The 21,156-nt window shown below is 38.4% G+C and overlaps 1 protein-coding gene across 1 annotated transcript in view; it reads right to left on the bottom strand.

Moving 5' to 3' along the window:
* Nucleotides 1-14,930, bottom strand: part of ELMOD2 (ELMO domain containing 2) — a 28,138-nt gene extending 13,208 nt beyond the window's left edge. The window contains exons 1-7 of the mRNA XM_005691226.2: nucleotides 14,804-14,930; nucleotides 13,539-13,689; nucleotides 12,237-12,265; nucleotides 7,036-7,133; nucleotides 5,193-5,322; nucleotides 2,623-2,756; nucleotides 480-548 (exon numbers count right to left, since the gene is read on the bottom strand). Coding sequence (XP_005691283.1) covers nucleotides 480-548; nucleotides 2,623-2,756; nucleotides 5,193-5,322; nucleotides 7,036-7,133; nucleotides 12,237-12,265; nucleotides 13,539-13,680 — 602 coding nt within the window. The 5' untranslated portion in view covers nucleotides 13,681-13,689; nucleotides 14,804-14,930. The remainder of the gene's footprint in view (nucleotides 1-479; nucleotides 549-2,622; nucleotides 2,757-5,192; nucleotides 5,323-7,035; nucleotides 7,134-12,236; nucleotides 12,266-13,538; nucleotides 13,690-14,803) is intronic.

Raw genomic sequence — 21,156 nt, 5'->3', positions numbered from 1 at the left:
TATGATGTAATACTGTTATCAATATAATGCTTTTACAAAGATAGGTATCATTGAAATATAAAAATAAATAATGATAAAGCTAATAATTGCAAAGAATCGGACACAACTTAGCAACTGAACAACAACAAAGCTATAATGTCAATTTACATTTTACTTCACAAGTTTCAAAGTTATTTCTCATTTTCCTATTCCTATTTCAAACCTATTTCCCATTCTCATTTTCAAATCTTCCTCAGAAAAATTTTAAAAGGTCCTTATTTCCATTTTATAGATAAACTATATCTTGTGATAAAAATAACTGAAATACATACAAAATTGGTTTATGATCACATATATTAAAATAATGTCATGCAATATTATTTATAAAGTTCTTATTAACTAAAATAATCTAGAAAAATACCCTGAAATACTTTCAAATTCAGATCTTCTAATTCACTTAAATTCAAGAGTTTACAGTTTCTTTAATATATCCAGCTTACCCTAATTTTGGATGATTTGAACGGGAAAGAATCTGATGAGCTTCACTGGTGTAATTTTCACTGAAATATCTGAAAAAGTTTAAGAAAAGTAACAAAATTAACATGCCATTCAAACTGAAGATACCCAGAAGCAATTTTAAAAGCTACTGTCAAAATGACAGTCCTATTGCCAAAAGTACCCCAATCTCCATCTCAAATCCTTTAGTGACTCTGAGATGCTTCTCAATCAAAACTTAATTCTGAGCCATCAGGCCTATCTAGTATAGGATATGGGTCCTTCGCTAGATTTTGAAGTATTTTGACAAAAAAATGATCCAACAAGAGATTTTTAAATCTATCTTAAGGAAAATTTAGAGTTCTGTCTGTTCCACATTTCTTATAAAATAGTTGCTGTCCACCTCTTGGGACACTCCCTTTCACCTGAGTTCATTCCTTCTGTTGTGACTTGAGTCTGTACTGCTTAACGCCATTGTCAATGCAATCAGAAGAAAGTCAATAGCCTTCCTTTTGCTTAAAAACCGAACAAAAACAAAGCCCTCCTTGATGAGTGGTATAACCAAAGTACCGGCCATAAAACAGAAGTATTAGCAGGTACAGAAGAGAAATACATAAAGGCCCATACATCCTGTTGGTGTATACCAATGCATCCTCTTTTGTGTTCTTATAGACCAAATCTTATAGAGAAGTCAGAACTAATTTTATATTTTCAACCATTTCTAGTACATCAATGGCCATCAAACAATATATCTGGATCTCAGCCATTTTTCAAATTAGTAGCTACTAGCTCTAAATAGAGTAAAAATATCTGCAAATTATTTAAAGGTCTATCAGAATCCCTTACCACAGAACTGAATCAAATCCTATTAAATTATTTAAGTTTTAAGCTAAATTATCTTCTGACAAGTGCTGAAAATCTTGATTTGTGAGGAAATGAGCCAAAAGCAAGGTTACTCAGCAACAGCTAAGAAAGGAAACATCAGAAGAATGTATATCTAACTGAACTCCAATTATCTGTGTAGTTTACAAGTACCAAAAAAAAAAGATGGACTTTAAAGGCTAAAAACAAAAGATCTACGTGTTCTGAACAATAATAAATTTTAAAATATTTTAGAGTTTTCCCAAGTGAAAACAAACTGCATTTATTCTACTTAAATTCAAGTTTCTGTTTATCAAAGTGGAAAATTGGCAATCTCATTTTTTGTAATTATTATTATCATTATTTTTCAGACTTTTGTGCTTTAGTTTTGAAAAGTAGGCATAAGGAACTTTCCTACTCATAAATTTAGGTATTACAGAAAATTAAATACTTTTGTTACTGGAAAAAAACCTGTAAATATCAAAGCCCTACTATAATTTCTATTTTCCTCCCAAATAGCCTTATCCATATTGATCTAGACATTTTTCTCAATATTAACATAAATTAGCTCAGTTTGGGGATTAATTCTTTCACAGTAACAATTATATGAACTTTGTTATGGTTAGGGTTCCCACCCTAGGCATTTCATAAGCCTATAAATCACTACTCAAGGACAGGCCCAAACACTAGAGTATCTCCATGTGCACATTCATAACCATATTAATCTTCCAGGTTAATTTCTAAAATGAGTTGGTTATCAATTCTGATTTTAGTTACATATTTTGAGATTTCACATATATGCCCAAGCATTAATATTAAAAAAGAAAAACAAGAGAGAATTCATATAGGCTCTGAAAGGTCAAGGATTTAGATCACTTGTCACAGATGGTGAAGAATAAGTGTGAAGAGACTTTATTTTCATCTTGTGTGCTTGTATTTCCTAAAATGGATTCAGAGAGCCAAGAAGGAAGAGGCAAAAAGATAAAAAGAGTAGGAAAAGAGTACATACAATTCCTTAAATGGTTATCAGAAAGGTAGGAAGAGAAAGAGGAAAAGTTGGTAAGTAAAGAAATCACAAACATACACACACATACACACACACAGACAAAGCATATGGCCAACATCTTCAAATTTTTGCCAGCATATTAGTAAATACTAGTAGCACAGCAGCTACTAAAATTCAGAGATAATATGAAACAACCAAATTAATTCTTAGTAAAACTTAACAAGATTGGAGATTACACGGAATTTCATTTAGAGAAGAAAAGAAAGTTTATTTTCACTTACACAAGATTGATTAATCCAAGTATGCCCATGCCTCTGAAGTCTGTTTTGGGATCATCACCCTGGAAACCAATGTCAGCCCACTGCTTGGAGATTCTAGCCTTCAACTTTTTCGTGGGCATTAGAAGATTCCAAAGCTGTATAAACATGCTTCCATATTACAAACAATAGTGATGCTCTTAATTACCAAGACATTTTCCTTCTCGCAGCTGACATACTGGTAAGCTGAATGCTTTCAATTAAACTACTTTTGTAGACAAATCACAGGCTCAACAAAGACTTTAGAGAACGTTTCAGTTATCCTAAAAAATGTAGCACACTTATTCCAATGTAAAAGATTGATATAAAGAACGACAGATTTTGAAAAGGTAACAAATACACAGAAATCTGAAACAATAAGATGGCTTTACTTACTCAGAAATACATATACACTGGACTTGGTAAACTGCTTCCTTAAGGAACACAGTCCTAGACACTTGGCCCTTGCCTCAAACACTATATTCTTAAGTAGGCTTTATTCTAATGGCGGGTGATTGGTCCCTAGTCAGAAGGAATACAAGTCTGAGATAGGGAGGGGATCATGGAGAAACAATACCAATAACATTAAAACCTATATGATCATTATTTTTACGAATTTTCATAGTTTTAAAAGAAAAAAAGTATGACTTGTCTGTAAGTAAATATATTCCTCAAGACTGAGGATTTAAGAACAGCTATCAACTATTGGATAGCAACAAACTAATCAATGCAAACTAAAGCTTAAATTAAAAAAATCAGTCATTTTCCAAATCCAACACCACAAGTCATCAAACAAAACAGACTTACAAAAGTTGATAAGAAAGTTTGTGAAAACTTGCAAAACAGAAATACTTGCATTTTTTTTTTCCATTTCACTATCATTTCAGGCATTGTTGATAAAGGACTCCTAATGAAAGGAGTATCCTGTTACCTAGAATGAAATGTGAAGACTTTGTGACCTTACTGTAAGACAGGGTCAGGACTCTGGCCCTGAAGCTAAGACAGTCATCAGACTGGGTTTTCTCTGGTCTCTCCTCTCATCACTAACACATGCACCTGCTCACCTTAGCGTCTCTCCATGAGCTCAGCAAGCATCTGATTAAGCCAAGAGTGAGGCCCACAATGATGTGGTGAGAGGCAAGGTAAGACCACTAGTATTCTACATTTACTCTGGGTAAATATAAAATTTCTGGGTTTCACTCCTGGGGATTGTGCTTTCATAGGCCAACGTGGAACTGTGGATTCTAAACGTTAAAACACTGGTTAACTTTAGTGAAGGTGGCCCTTAGACTGCACTTAAAGAGGGATGGATCTCCTCAGCCCCTGACCCTGCTGAGGAGAGGGTGTGAGGCTGGGTGATTCACTGCCAGCCACTGGCTCTTCACCTTTCAGTAAGTTTCATGATGAATCAAAGATGAAAATTCCCCTGACTAAAATGCGAGGACTTGGGTCTTACGCCTCTAAAGAGAAGATATGGTGTAGAGAGGGTCTGAAGTTATGGGAATAATGATGATGAGAAGGTTATAAAGAGCAGTCTAGCCTCAGTGAATGCCAGGCACTAACTATACTAACATCTGAAACATAAAAACTCAACCCGCAGCAAAAGTCTTTTGAGTAGTTTTACTATCCTCTTTGCCAAAATCAAGTTTTATTTTTAAAGTTTGGTGAAGTGCATATTTATACTCTTTCTGAAAACAAGGAAAAAGAGCTATTGTTTTTAAACTTGTCTCTTACTTAGATACTCTCTTACTGGAATGATGTTTCTTTCCACAGCACTTTTAGTTTATAACTAAACACCAGGTGCTCTGTGCTGTCGTCCCTAACTTTAAACATTAAAAAATACAATTAGAATAGATGCAGTGGACGGGCAGGTGACTCATTTTTGTTTCAGAACTGATCATTCTAACACCTTCCTAAAGCAAATGACTTCATCTTCTCTAGGCCCCAGAACTAAACTCATCCCTCAAACAAAAGTACTAAAGTAGATAATTTGGAAAGCCTGCTCCAGGTCTAATCTCTCATTTTGGCACCGCACTGGCCTTATATACTTCTACTCCAGAAATAAAAAATAGGAAGGTTCTAAGTAAATTTCTTTACTCCCTTAATTTTTAAATCTATTGTGGCAATATTCAGCATGTTTCATAAATCCCCAAAGATCTGACATAATGATCTGAAAAGGGACCTCCATGTTCACAGTTTGAGAGGAAGCTGAAAAAATGCCTAATTTATATGAGAAATTCTATAAAACGTAGGGGGGGGGGAAAGTCTGAAGCTTGTGGACTCATACTTCTCAGTTGAAAAGATCTCCCTTTTTAAGTTTATGATTTATTTCAGAATTTAAAAAACATTAAAATAAAATTTGAATATCTTATTGCTTCTTATCAGAAAATTACAAAAATAGTTAATGAAAAATCTTTCACCAGCATGATTACATTTTCTAAGAGGCAAAGAAATCAGATACCTGTGTAAGCCTCTAGACGTTGCACACAGGCCTTACTATCTTAAGCCTGATTTATTTTCCAGTGTCACTCCAAACCAGAATGCCAAAAACTTACCTTGATAAGCAGCTTTTCATGTTGCAGGTTATCAGAATCATACGGCTTTTTTCTCACACTTTCTACATCCAAATAGAGCTGTTTGTAACCGGATATCTGTAGTAAGCATGCCTTCATGCAGATTTTAAAACTGAAAATGACAAAAATTATCATTTTTAAAAAACATACCTTCCTACCACAATAAAGTAACACCTTCCATAGCCTGTGGTTCATATGTCTATTTAGAAAGCAATTTCTAGTTTTCAGCTGCATACAATAAGCACCAAGAGCCTCTGAAAACACAAAACATACAAAGCATCACGAAGGATAAGACAGAACAAGGCCTAGAGAGAGAGCAAGATGCGTAGGAAAAGCAAACTCTGCAATCTGTAAAGTGTGCAAATCCTTCACTTGTTCACTTCTTCTCACATTTCCTCTGTACAATCTCACACATGTCCCAATGTGTATTGCTCAGTATTAAGAGCAGACCTGGTTTCCCAAAGATGAAACAACACACATCGGCATGACAGGTTCTCCCAGTTCTCCAAGCACAACAGCTTATCTTCCCTGAAGAAGCATGCTCCTTCTCAACTCAGTCTCTCAATCTATCCATGGAATCACTAAGCTAGTTCCCCAAGCTAGAATGCTCTGAGTTCTGACACTCCTCTCCATCAAAAACACATCAAAAGGTCCCCAAGACCTTCTCCTTTCTGGCTCTGAAATGTCCTTTAAAGCCCCCATCCTATATCTGTTTAACCTGGTATAGTTATGGCTTCATCATCTCTTGTCCAAATGACTCAGTTTCTTGTTTTGTCTTTATCCCTTCTACCAGCCTCCTATATCCTCAAACTTACCCTCCATCTTCCTAAAATACATATCTGATCATGAAGCTTGTTCGCTTAAAAAAAAAAAAAACAGAGGACAAATCAAGTTTTTCAGTGTGGCGCGTGAGCCTTCTTGCAGCGTGCCTCTGACCTCGCACCCACTCGCTTCTCCAGCCTCTGCTCTGTGTCTATCCAGTGCTCTGGCCACAAAGGGCTCCCTCTTATTGCCAGATCCTCAAGGGCTCTGTGCCTTGTAGCCTCCTTCTCTGCATGCAATGTCCTCCCCGACCCACTCAATGAGGTTCAGCTCAAACGTTCCCTCTTCCGTGGAATTACCGGCACAGTTCCTGTACCTTTCCCTGTTTCCTCAATATCCACATAGAAAATACCAAATGAAGAAAAAATTGCTAAATATTTACTACCTCAATAAACTAGTGTTGAGAACACAAAACTGGAATAAGTCAAGTCCTTCTCTTATGGAACTCAGAGTTCATCTGGGGAGGAGCAAGAGCAAATCAGTGACTACATGACAGTGGGTTAACTGTCTAACAGAGGACCTTCCTGAGGGAGGGTGGAGGAACTGCATTTCGAAAGACAAAGAAGGACACAGGTGCTGAAGTTACATTTAACTTTGGGAAAGTAATGGTAAGCCATTTTAGAGAAGGCAGATGATAAATTGGCAATAGTACTGGACTGGGACCCAGTGAGTGAGTGATGTCGCTCAGTCGTCTCCGACTTTTTGCGACCCCATGGATTGTAGCCTACCAGTCTCCTCTGTCCATGGGATTTTCCAGGCAAGAGTACTGGAGTGGGTTGCCATTTCCTCCTCCAGGGGATCTTCCCGACCCAGGGATCTAACCCGGGTCTCCCACATTGAAGCAGACACTTTACCGTCTAAGCCACCAGGGAAGTCCTGGGACCCAGAGATACTTGGACGATTTTCACAAACCTTTCACCTCTAATGTTTCACAACTTTGTGTGATCTTTAACCCCACAGGATGTAAGCACACGATAAATGAGAATACTGTAAAAACACACACCTGGCATCCTTCTCAGGGTTAATATTCTTTTCCTTCATTATATCTTCTACACATCTGTCCACTTCACTCTGAACAACAAGTGTAGCTTTCTGTAAAACCTATTTGTGTGAAAGAAAGCTGTATGAGAAAAATCTTATAGCTGGGGAAAAAAAGGAATATTTTCAAAAGGGCAAATATGCTGTCTTTTTATTACTGAGTTCTAAAAAGTTCTTTACTGGATATAAGTCCTTAATCAAATATATGTGCTGTTTCTCTGTGGCTTGCCAATTCATTTCTCAAAGGCATTTTTGATAACTAGTTTTTATTGTGATGAAGTCTAATTTTTTGATTTTTTTCTTAAATGGTAATGCTATGTCTTCTCTAAAAGAAACTTCTGCTTAACCCATGGTAGAAGATGTATATTCTCCTATGGTTTCTTTGAGAAGGCTTAACATTTTAAATATAGGTCTAAAGTCCATACCTAATTAATTTTCACAGGAAGAGAGTGATAGGAGCCACCCCACCTCCCACCCTCCCAATTTGGTTCCAGGTGTCCCTGCACGTTACTGGTTTTCCAGTACTTTGCTGATCTCACTGAATTGCTTTAGTATTCTTTTTAAAAATTACATATGGCCTATTTCTGTTCTCTCATCTGTTATATTTATCTCTTTGCCTAGAAAGTCTTGGAAGTCAGACAGTATATGTCTTTTAACTTTGTTTTTTGAGAAGACTATTTGGGCTATACTAGGTCCCATAAAACTCTGTATCAACTTTAAATGAGCTTGCCACTCCCTTCACAAATAACTTGCTGGGATTCTGACTGGAATTGCACTGAATCCACAGGTCAGTCTGGGGATTGGCATCATAACAATATTGACTCTTCTAATCGATGAATACAGTATATCTTTCCATTTTAAGTTTTCTCAGGAAAAGGAGTTGTAATGTGGAAGTCTTACACAGCTTTCATTAAATTTATCCCTGAGTATATGCTACTGTAAGTGGAATTATTCTCTTTTTTGTTTCTAAGAAGTTTATCTTAACATATAGAAACATACTATGTCCTATGACATTGCTAAATTCATTTACTAATAATGCTAGTAATTTTTAGATTTCTTAGGATTTTCTATACTCATAAACTATGCCATCTGTTAATAAAGACAGTTTATTTCTTTTCACTCATTATGTCTTAGATTTATTTTCTTTGCCTTACTACACTGCTTAGGTCTTCCAGCACAATGCTGGATAAAAGGAGAGTAAACATCCTCATTTTTTCCCAACTGAGCATGCAAAGCATTCAATATTTCAGTGTTGTATATTATGCCAGCCTTTAATATGATGATGAAGTTCCTTTTATTCCTAGTTAGTTGACTGTTTTTGACCATGAATGGGTATTAAGTTCTGTCACAACAGTTTTTTAAATATCTACTGAAATGACCATATTTTTCTGATTTACTTTGTTAATGTAGCAAGTTACATTCACTGACTTTGAAAACATTATTTTTATATATTACTGCTTCCATATTAACATCTCTAGTCTTAAAACAATCATGTGGATATTAATACCTTCCTTTTACAATGAGTAACTTGCACAAAGTCAAAGAAAGTGACAGAATCTGAACTTAGAGTTTTTTCATAGAAATAAAAAAGGAGAGCAAGTTAATGGAAATATCACAAAATCAGAAATCAATTTTACTCTACAAAGTATGGATAAATGAAGTATACAAATGAGATACAAAACACACCATAAACTGTATGTCTAAACTGATGGGACTTCGCCCATTAGCTTATTGACAAGTTTACACTAGATTTAAAACTTTAAGAAAACAAAGCTCCTGTAATTTAATTCAGTAAATATTTAACCACCCACTTGTTGACCATTTCTTTTTAGTATGCTCTTGAAAACACAATTAGCAATTTTCAAATAATAAAATCTTAAGAATACAATTTTAATGTGTAGTTCTCTAGTGAACTTTAGTAGCTAGTAAAGGAGATAAAAGATAATGAACATTTTATTTTCTTTAAACTTGCAACTACTACCTTAAAGCTTCCAGACATTTCACCTCAGCCCACCTTACCTCTTACATCTCCAGATGCCTGTTTATAATTACATTCGATTTTGTTCTTTACTTCCTGTTTCGTATCCCAAAGACCCTGATGGAATGTTGACCATATAGCAATCACTCAAATCTTTGCTCAAGGATTTGACCAAGGCTCTAGAATTCTTAAAAAGTAACATCTTATATACCGGCTCAATTCGGGCATAATTTTACAAAACATGAAATCCCACTAGCAAATTCCATGACTCATAATGTGAAAATCAATTTTAGTAATAATAGTTACACAGACAGATCTGTGAAAGAGAGTTCCCCATTCCAGAATCTCTCCAGATGTTCATCTACAATTTATGATGTTGTTACTTCATAAAATTGTGTTCCAAGTTATTAAAGGAACTATATGGGTGGATAGGTATAAACAAATTTTTAGAATCAGCAATTTGGTAACACTCTAGATCCCTACAGTCTCATTAAAGTAGGAGAGAAAGAGATTCTGAACAAAATAAGATTCTGTAAGATTCTGAACAAAATAAGATTCTGTAAGATTCTGAACAAAAAGGTAGGACTCTGCACTGCTCCCCACCACAATATTCATTCATGTATGAGTTATACTGACCATTTATAAATAAAAGACTGTATCAGTAAAGCACCTATTTTATCGGTCACTCTGCAACATTAAACAGTGTCCATTTTCTTTCTGGCATGAATCAGGAACTCATATCAGTATCATCAGACACTAGTAGCAAGTCAACATCATTTGACCCTAAACTCTAGATCCACACTGTACATCACAACCAAATACAAACATACATGAATATCTTAAAAAGTTATAGATGTATAGTGACAGTGAAGTCACTCAGTGGTGTCTGACTCTGTGACCCCATGGACTGTAACACACCAGGCTTCCCTGCCCATCACCAACTCCTGAAGCTTACTCAAACTCATGTCCATTGAGTCGGTGATAACATCCAACCATCTCATCCTCTGTCATCCTCTTTTCCTCCCACCTTCAATCTTTCCCAGCATCAGGATCTTTTCAAATGAGTCAGTTCTTTACATCAGGTGGCCAAAGTATTAGAGCTTCAGCTTCAGCATCAGTCTTTCCAATGAATATTCAGGACTGATTTCCTTTAGGATTGACTGGTCGGATCTCCTTGCAGTCCAAGGGACTCTCAAGAGTCTTCTCCAAAACCACAGTTCAAAAGCATCAATTCTTCGGTGCTCAGCTTTCTTTATAGTCCAACTCTAACATCCATTCATGACTACTAGAAAAACCATAGCTTTGACTAGAAGGACCTTTGTTGGCAAAGTAATGTCTCTGCTTTCTAATATGCTATCTAGGTTGGTCATAGCTTTTCTTCCAAGGAGCAAGCATCTTTTAATTTCATGGCTGTAATCACCATCTGCAGTGATTTTGGAGCTCAAAAAAGTAGTCTCTCACTGTTTCCCCATCTATTTGCCATGAAGTGATGGAACCAGATGCCATGATCTTAGTTTTCTGAATGTTGAGTTTTAAACCAACTTTTTCACTCTCCTCTTTCACTTTCATCAAGAGGCTATTTAATTCTTCTTTGCTTTCAGCCATAAGGGTGATGTCATCTGCATATCTGAGGTTATTGGTATTTCTCCAGGCAATCTTGATTTCAGCTTGTGCTTCCTCCAGCCCGGCATTTCACATGATGTACTTTGCACATAAGTTATATAAGCAGAGTGACAATATACAGCCTTGATGTACTCCTTTCCCGATTTGGAACCAGTCTATTGTTCCATGCCCAGTTCTAACTGTTGCTTCTTGACCTGCATATAGATTTCTCAGGAGGCAGGTCAGGTGGTCTCTTATTCCCATCTCTTTAAGAATTTTCCAGTTTGTTGTGATCTACTATGTTATTCAAACAAGAGTCTAGGTGACCCACACTCTACCTCTGCCACACCAACAAATCTATATTAGAGGGAAAAAACTGTGAACAACTATAGAGAAATACAGCATGTGTCAGACTGAATAATCAGCCCCTATTTTTCATTCCCATGTAACTGAATTATATACCCACATGTCTAACATGGGTTTATGGTGAGCAGAATGTGTTTCTCCATCCCTTGCCTTGGGCTTGGCCACGTAACTTATTCTAGGCATGTTAATGACACAGGACACAAGAAAACTTAAAATATGTTTGTGTGGTTAGGAGCTCCAACGATTCACTATGAATCAATCTGGATTCTTTTCAATCTGGATCCCAGAATGAGATAACTGGAATAGACCTGAACTTGGTACCAGCTTGAGGAAGAGCCTGTCCAGCCGGCCCACAGATATATGAGCAAGAAATAACTAACTTTGGTATATGTCACTGAGATTTTATAAGTCTGTTACACAGAAGACTCTTAAAAGAGTCCCTTGGAATGCAAGGAGATCAAGGCAGTCAATCCTAAGGGAAATCAACCCTGAATATTCATTGGAAGGACTGATGCTGAAGCTCGAATACTTTGGCCACCTGATGTGAAGAACCAACTCACTGGAAAAGACTCTGATGCTGGGAAAGAGTGAAGACAAAATGAGAAGTGGGTGGCAGAGGATGATAGTTGGATAGCATCATTGGCTCGATGGACATGAATTTGAGCAAACTGTGGAGATAGTGGAGGACTGAGGAGCCTGGTGTGCTACAGTCCATGAGGTGACAAAGAGTTGGACACAATTTAGCGACTAAACAACAACAATACAGCAGTAGCTGACTAATCAATAGCATGAGTAATAAAACGTGACTTATTTTGGACCAGAAGGTTTTCTATTGAAAACCCAAGTAACTATCCAAACCTATCCTAAGGACACAACCTATGAGAAGGCTTTCCCCCTAAACACTTTGCTTTCCCACAGGCTATCAAGTTTTGAGGTAAAATAAACAAGCAAAACCTCAGAACAGAACAAATTATTCAAATATTTCTTTGTGACAAGTATTGTATGCTTCCCCCCCTCCTCACACACACACAAAGAGAAAAAAGTGTTTTAAAAAATAGAATACTACTTCTTAAGTGGGAAAACGTCACACAATACTCTTTACAGCAAAGACTCTTCTAGTAGTACACTAAAAATAATTAACTCTAAAACTGAGACATTCTTTTAAAGAAAAAGTATCTCCAAGTTAATTTTCTAGTATTATTACCTTGATATGATCCTACCTTATTCTTGGAGTATGTCAAGGAATTTTCTGAAAAGAAGCAGAAGAATATTATTACTTAAATACTGTTTGTGAATTACTCTATAAACAAATATTATAAATACCAAGAAAATAACAAATTATTTTAATAGCTCTAGATGATACAATAATTTTTACATGTTTTCCTTATCAAGAGGTACTTTGCTCTCTTCAGAGAAGTCAAAAGGGCAACTCTTAAGATCAAGCAAGAATTTAAGTCAGTCAGAAAGCTGTGAAAAATCTTAGGAAGTAATTAAACTTCAGTCATCTAGATGCCCTGAGGTTCCCTCCCGGACTATCTGTCATTCTTGGTCTTGGCTACCAACACCCACCCTTCAAATCTAACAGGGGTGGATTTCTTAGTTGAAGTGCACTTGTTCAACACAAAAGAGGTTTTGGTTAAGTCATGATTTTCCCATTTAACATCTCGAACATGAAGTGCAGTCCATCCCTGGTCTGCCTTACTCTGGTCAAAGAGAAATGACCTCAGTCACACTTCTCACTCATCTGTGTTCTAATTTAAAGTAATATTTTCAATTTAGCATGGAAAGCTGATCAATTTTAGAAGGTTCTAGACCAGCACTGTTCAACAGAAATATAATGCAAGCCCAAATGTGAATCGTGTATGTTCACATTTAACATTTACATCTTAGCATTTTCTAGTAGCCATATAAGAGTAACAGAAACTGATAAAAGTAACATTAATATATTTTAACTCAATGATCCAAAATATTATCACTTCAACATACAATGAATATAAACAATTATTAGTGAGACACCTTTACATTCTTTGTTCACATAGTCTTTGAAATCCAGCATAATTTTATACCTCTGCACATCTCAATTCAAACCAGTCACATTTCAAGTGTTCAACAGCCACGTGTGGCTATTGGCTACACAGTATGACAGAGCAGATTTCCAGTCTAATGACCTTTCTTAGGGATTACCAGATTGTTCTTTCATGAACTGCATAGAGAGACTAAGACTGAAGGATGCTGAATGTAAAAACGGATCTCCTTTACTCAAGTGAATATTACCAAGGGATGATAGTAGCAGAGAGATTTTTTTTTCTAGAAAGAAGGTTGCAAGCATAATCTAAGATACAACTGATGAATTAAACAATTGTTTCTTTTTCCATAAAATCAGTTTTAGAGTTAGAAGGATTCAAAGATCATGAAACAGATTAAGTGATTTGATCATGATACGCAAGAGCATCTGTCACTATCAGTACTGAGAAAAACAGAATCTTATTCGTTCCTAATCATTCTTTTTTGAAAACCATTACCTATCCTGTGCGTCCTTTGTGCACCTACATAGGTGTCAAAAATTCGCTGCAATTCACACTTTCCAGTCATTTGTCGTAAGAGCCATTTCATCCAAAATCGAAAAAAGTGCCCATAGAAGAACTCCCACAAAGCAATAAACATTTTTTTTCCCTGCAAAAAGAAATATGACAGGTTTAATGACCCTAAATTCGATTTTTTAAAAGGGAAAAATCAGTTTATCCAACTCATTGAATCCCAAATTATATTGTTAATCCATCATGTCTGTTTTGTAGTAGTGTTAGGCATCTAAGAAAACAATGACAGGTGTAATATACGCCATTTATACTAATTAAATGATGCTGGTAAAACGGTCTATATACCTCTTTTAAACAACTAACTGTAAAAATCAAACTATTTACTTAGATTCAAGCTCTCGGTTCACTATTTAATTTCTTAGAGAATAGGGATCAACAGCCCAAGAACGAAAGAACCTCAGCTAAGCAACGATTAAATCAAGTACAGCATATATCAGAATTGTTTGCATAAGGAACAATTCTTCTTAACCCCGTGGATAACTGTTACATGTATCCCAGTCAGGTGATCCCAGCAAACAAAAACACTACATACAGCTTACAAACTGAAGCACAAAAGTTGAACACGGAGTAGATCACACCCTGGCTAACTGCTGATTTTCCATTCAACAGGTGAAGGGCAGAAATACTAAAAAGAGTGATAAACTACACCTTCGATAAAACTTAATCTTTATGCCCTAAGAAAAAAATCTTCGGTTCTTAAATGAAGCGGGGTCGGGTAAACGCAAGTCAGGAGGAGTTACTTAAAAACTAAAGAAAAAGCTCATCTCCTTCCTGGCTTAAATATTCCCACCGATACATCGTCTCCCGAGGGATTGTCAAATTCGAAATCCTCTCAAGTCAGCGCAGAATCTGTGCAATCAGAGAGGGGCTGAACTGTGACTTTAAAAAGAATCCATCTGGTCCGCGCTCATCAGAACAAAAGAAGCCGAACTGCCAAGCAGAGGGAACGCCAGCCTCGCGGCGCCGAAGCTCCCCAGCCCTTTGGGGGTCGCTGCGCCGCCGAACCCCCCTCCCGGAGTCTGGCCGAACCCAGCTCGCGCCCTGCCCGCGAAGTGGGAGGGAACGGCTCGCACAAAGCACCGCTGGCCCGGACGCCCACTGGACTTTCCGCAGGGCGCCACAGGGCTCGCGCGCCTCCAGGGAAGCCGCACCCAAGCAGCACCGGGCGAGAGGAAACAAACAGCAGCCACCTCAAGGGAGCGGAAGAACTAGGAGGAGCTGGAGCTGCCTCGGTTTCCCCAACTGCAAACTGCCGGCAACGGAAACGACGCTACTAGCCGTGCGCTCCTTGCAAGCACCGCGACCCGGAAGTCGGGGAGCGAAGCGGTGGGAACGCCTTCCCCAGGACACTGCCCGTCCCCGCCCCGCCCCACCGGCTTCTCCGATTGGCCCGAAATCCACCAATCGCGATCTCTGAAAGAATGACGCGCTGAGGGGCCCCGTCGCGCGTGCTCAGATGCTGGAGACGCCCGACAGTTGCTCTGACAACGGCTACCTCGCGGCGTGTCCCGCGTCAAAGATAGGTCTTTGTCAGAGCGGCTCTGAAGACTTCGCTCTCCTTCAACTTCAGGTCAGCTGCACAAGTTCAAACCGTATACTACTCCTAGATTCCAAGCACTTGGAGAAGCGATGTGCTTTGTGTAACTTTCATAGCGCCAAGGTTACAAAAGCACTTTCACCTATATTTAGTCTTAACTCTGTGAAGTAACTAGCACTTTATGGATGAGGAAACGGAATTTATGTTGAATGACTTGCCCATGGCCACTAGCAGGAAGATGAGGAGAGCCCTGTACTCTGAATAAAGTTTAGACCTTGTCCTTTCATGATAAATATCTAATCGTCAGTTCATAGGACATTTATCCCTTAACTGGTGTTTATTTTTTCTTGAAAAAGTAATTTATGTACATGATTGTTTTTTTAAAATCCAACCTCAGACAATGTATTCATTAAGCAATCTGTTCATTGGCTGTTATGCACCAGGCAGTATTCCAAAAGGGAGGGTCATACACCAAATAAATGCAAACATTTAATATGTCAGGTGGTACTAAAGTAAAAGGGTATTAGGGAAAGGAAGGAGTGTTTTTACATACAGTGTAGTCCGGGCAGTCTCCGTGTTACGGTGCCACTTAAGTAGTGATCCAAGGGAAGTAAGAGAGGGAGAGAATCTGGAGGAAGAGTATTCTAGACATTCGCATAGCAAATGCGAAGGGCTTGAATCAGGAGCATACTTCATAAGTTGGAGGAATAGCAAAAGGACAGTATGGCTGGAGAAGAAAGACCAAGGGGAGAGTAAAATATAAGTACAAAGGACAACTTATATTGAAAAATGACTTTTACCTACCCATGCACAACTCCTGGTCCCTCAGCCCCTTGCTCGAAAGCAACCAGTATTAGTTTTTTATACCTTCAGGGGTATTCTATGAAAATGTGTGTGTGTGTGTGTGTGTGTGTGTGTGTGTGTGTGTATAGAGAGAGAGAGACAGGTCTACATGATATTCCCTCCCTCCATCTCATTGCTAACACAGACTGAAGCAGCAGTACACACTGTTCCACACCTCAACCACATTTGTTTAAAAAGTGCTGATTGTAAACCAGTAGACGTGTGAAGGGTGCATAAGTCATCATCCCTGACCCGCAGAAGCAACCAACTTGGTAATGAAATCTGGACATACACTATAATAATAAAACGTAGACTCAGATCTTGAAAGGAACTTAAAGATCATCTCAATGGATATTTCTTTTACTGTACATAAAAAATATTCAAAAGGCAAAGTTACACAGCCAATCTGGCAAATTAAGATCTAGAAACAAACTTCTATTTCAGGGGTCTAGTATTACATAATGCCTTCATATACTAGAAAGTGGGATAATTCTATAGTACAATTATATAATTCTTTTACGTTTTCAAGGTGCTACACTGAGTGGGGGAGGGGCAGAGAGGAACTCTTCTTCTTGTCTCCATGCTGCCTGTTAGCCCATGTCTGTCCAGGTTTTTCTCCGGGAGAGGAGAATGCTCACTCGTTTGGTCAGAACTCAGGAAGTTGATTGAAATGATTTATTGGAAGTAGGATCACTGTCCATTATAATGCCTTGTGCATATGATTTCCTTGTCTGCCACAAATTCATTTGCTTGTAACTAGGAGAAGGCAATGGCACCCCACTCCAGTACTCTTGCCTGGAAAATCCAATAGATGGAGGAGCCTGATAGGCTGCAGTCCATGGGGTCGCTAAGAGTTGGACATGACTGAGCGACTTCACTTTCACTTTCATGCATTGGAGAAGGAAATGGCCACCCACTCCAGTATTCTTGCCTGGAGAATCCCAGGGATGGCAGAACCTGGTGGGCTGCCGTCTGTGGGGTCGCATAGAGTCGGACACGACTGAAGTGACTTAGCAGCAGCAGCAACAGCAGCAGCAGATACATTAAAGCAGTCCTGTGCCTCAAGGAAGACTGGCCTTCTCTCCTATTCTATTTGGTTTTCTTTTTCCATGTGGCTGGCTAAATGATAGTTAAATCCTAAGATTAGACTTCTGGCTTCAAAAAGGTAGGACCTACTTAGGTCTCTGAACTAACTTCTAAATTTCGACCAGGTCTTACTGGATATGCCTACATGGAAAACAAAGGCTATCGTGTAATGGAGTTTGGTTGTATTTCTGAGTAGTACAGAGGAATCTCTGCTTTCTTGGATTCTCAGACTAAACAGCCAAGGCACTGTTGATTTAGAAGCTGCTTAATGGGAAGAGTTGTTTGGTATGACTGTTAATCAACAATTTGTCATGGTGTTCAGTTTGATTCATGTGCATCTGTGTGTGCTAAGTCACTTCAGTCGTGTCCCACTCTTTGCAGCCCTATGGACTACAGCCCTCCAGGCTCCTCTGTCCAGGGGATTCTCTAGGCAAGAACACTGGAGTGGGTTGCCATGCCCTCCTCCAGGGGATCTTCCTGACTCAGGGATTGAACACGCATCTCTTATGTCTCCTGCATTGGCAGGTGGGTTCTTTACCACCAGTGCCACCAGGGAAGCCCCCAATCCATAGAGGACACAAATAAAACATCAAGTCTTCTTTTGAAGTGTGTGAACTCTGGAATGCGGCAAGTTTATACTGAGAAGGAAAACTATATACTCCTTCCACTAACAGTGAAATGGATTACTTCCGTGGAAGCATTAAAAATGTTAAGGACAATCGACAGATGAATGGATAAAGAAGTTGTGGTACATATACACAATGGAATGTTACTTAGCCATAAAAAGGAATGAATTTGAGTTAATTGTAATGAGGTGGGTGAGCCTAGAGCCTGTTATTCAGGGTGAAGTAAGTCAGAAAAACAAATTTTGTATATTAAAGCCTATATATGGAATCTAGAAAAACAGTACTGATGAACCTATTTACAGGGAAGGAATGGAGACACAGACACAAAAAGTGGACTTGGGACGCAGCAGGGAAAGGAGAGGTTGGGGCGAATTGAGAAAGTAGCATTGACATATATACACTACCATGTATAAAACAGACAGCTAGAGGGAAGGTGCTGTGTAACACAGGGAGCCCAGCCTGGCGCTCTGTGATGACCTAGAGGGGTGGGATGGAGGCTCAAGAGGGAAGGGATACATATATATACACACACACATAGATATGACTCATATGTGATGTTGTACAGCAGAAACTAACACAACACTGTAAAGCAGTTATCCTCCAATAAAAAATTTTTAAAAAAAATGTTATGGACAGTGACAACCCTGATTGGTTTTATGCTGATTTGTGTTGCACTTCCCTGAAACTATATTAGACACTGTGCTTAGGGGACCCCCTGTGTGTGAATTCCCCATATAATTCTTGTAATGGAAGACCAAGGAATACACCGAATTACAAAGTAAATGTGTACAGCTTCTAGTAATGGGCTTTACCAATGAAAAGAAAATGTAAGCTATGCAGAATTAAGGTAATGGGCTGGGGTAAAGATAGTAACCAGAACAAAGCAAATAAACACTGAATCGGGTGGAACTATTTATTTGATTAAAAAAAAAAACAAAATAAAACAAAAACCAAACAGAGGGTGAGAATGAGGGGAGTAAAGAAGCAAGAATTTTGACAGGGACCCTACAGAGAGTTTGGGGGCACATTAACAATGATTGGGAGCAGGGAAACCTACTCTAGCTCCGGTGTCCACCTCACCTAAGTTAACCTAAGTCTGTTCCAGTTATCCCAGCCTGGATGAGTTTAGGGCTAAGGATGCTGTAGATAAGAGGGAAATAAAGTGTGTTTAGCACAGAGATGTTATTTCATTTCATTTATTAGGATTGTGGGAGAAAAGGACAGTTAACTTGAGGGTCAGGAAGTTTTCAATTGACCCCTGGTAGGAGGTCCAAGATAGTATGATACAGTTGATGTTGAGTGGCAGAGGACAGTGGAAAATCTTTGGGGATTATCTAACTGTGGTGCAAAATGTACTGTATTATCATCAGGGGAATGGAAGGACAATATTAAGTTACGAAATCGAAATTTGGGACAAATGAAAAGGTAATGGTGTGTGCACGCATGCTCAGTCACATCAGTTGTGTCTGACTCTTTGCAACCCCATGGACTGTAGCCCACCCGGCTCCTCTGTCCATGGGATTCTCCAGGCAAGAATACCGGAGTGGGTTGCCATGCCCTCCTCCAGGAGATCTTCCTGACCCAGGGATTGAACCCACGTCTCTTATGTCTCCTGCATTGGCAGGCAGGTTCTTTATCACTAGCCCCACCTGGGAAGCCCAAGTGTTACGGTAGGCAGCACCAGAATCACAATGAGGCTGAAGCTGGAGAAATCAAGTAGGAACTATCCAGTGCTTGCCATTGCCCGAATCTCTAATTAAGAGTGGATGTGATGAAGTGTCTTGTCACTACTAGCTTAAAGCCGTATGTCTTTTAAGAGACAGAAATTTGCCCTTTTATGTGTTTTCAATTAAACATACAAAAGAAAAGCCCCGAGGACTGCTCAGACCTCCAATTGTAGTTAATACCAGGCAGTGTCAGGTTCAGGAAAGACATAGGAAATCTCGTCTCTCATTAGAAAATAATGCAAGCAGCAGTGCTAATCTCCACCAATGCTTTTTATTAATCCTCTGTGGTCCATAAGAAGAGACCCTTGGAAATAACTGTTAGTGATCATGATTTAAACAAGGTAGCTGGGACTTGCCTGATGATCCAGTGGTTAAGACATCATTTCCAATTCAGGGGGTGTGGGTTTGATTCCTGGTCGAGGAGCTAAGATCCGGTAAGCTTTTAGGGTCAAAAAACCAGAACATAAACAACAGAAGCAATATTTTAACAAATTCAATAAAGACTTTAAAAATGGCCCACATTTAAAAAATCTTAAAAAATCAAAATAAGCAAGATAGTTACTATGATTTAAATTAGTGTCTGTTGTACCAAGTATTTTAAAAAACCATATAAGAGGTTCAACAAACTAACTTTGACTGCGTTATTTTTTGTGACATCTATGCTGTCTTCTTCTTTTTAACATTTATTTGACTACAGTTGATTGACAATATTGTGTTAGTTTCAGGTATACAGCTTCAGATTGTTTTCCATATAGGTTATTACAAGATACTGAATATGGTTTCATGTGCTAGACGGTAAATGCTTGTTGTTTATTATATTTAGTGGTGTGTATCTACTAATCACATACTCCTAATTTATTACTACTCTCCTTTTCCCTTTGGTAACCATAAATTTGTTTTCTATATCTGTGAGTCTGTTTTTGTTTTACAAGCGAATTGATTTGTACTTTTTTTTTTAAAGATTCCACATATAAGTGATATCATATGATATTTGTCTTTGTCTGACTTACTTTACATACTGAGATCATCTCCAGGTCCATCCATGTTGTTGTGGATGACATTAGTTCGTTATTTTTTGTGGCTATGTACCACGTCTTCTTTACCCATTCATCTGTCAATGGACATTAGGCTGCTTCCATGTGTTGGCTGCTATAAATAGTGCTGCTATGAACATTGGTGTGTATGTAACTTTTTGTTTTCCATTCTTCCAAATGTATGCCCTGGAGTGGCAGTCTTTTTAGGAACCTCCAGACTGTTTTGCATAGTGGGTGCACCAACTGACATTCCCATCAAGAGTAGAGGAGGGTTCCCTTCACAGCTATGGTATCTTCTTGATCTCACTCTCAGAGTAAGATCAGTGTCCTTGTACAGGAAAAGGAATGTATAATGTGTTTATGGTTCTTCCTTAATGACATCTGACCCTGGGGACTCCAAATCACTGCTACAATTTGGTGAGACTGTATTTAGAGATGATCACTATCAAAATGAAGTTAATTTATTATACTGATTACATCATTATCATTCCCCACCCTGGAAGGAGACACTCAGGAAATATGAGAGCAGTTACCGGTACATATGACGCACAGAATCAATCCAGTTTAGATTAAGAGCTTAGCTAAATCAGTGAAATTTCTAAAGGTAATTTAGGGCCTCTAGAGGTGTTATATCGGAGAAGGCACTGGCGACCCACTCCAGTACTCTTGCCTGGAAAATCCCGTGGACAG

The sequence above is a fragment of the Capra hircus genome, chromosome 17 (assembly GCF_001704415.2).
Source record: "Capra hircus breed San Clemente chromosome 17, ASM170441v1, whole genome shotgun sequence".
NCBI classification, from domain to species: domain Eukaryota; kingdom Metazoa; phylum Chordata; class Mammalia; order Artiodactyla; family Bovidae; genus Capra; species Capra hircus.
The sequence above is the reverse complement of the archived record's forward strand: the minus strand, read 5'-3'. Positions and strand labels throughout refer to the sequence as shown.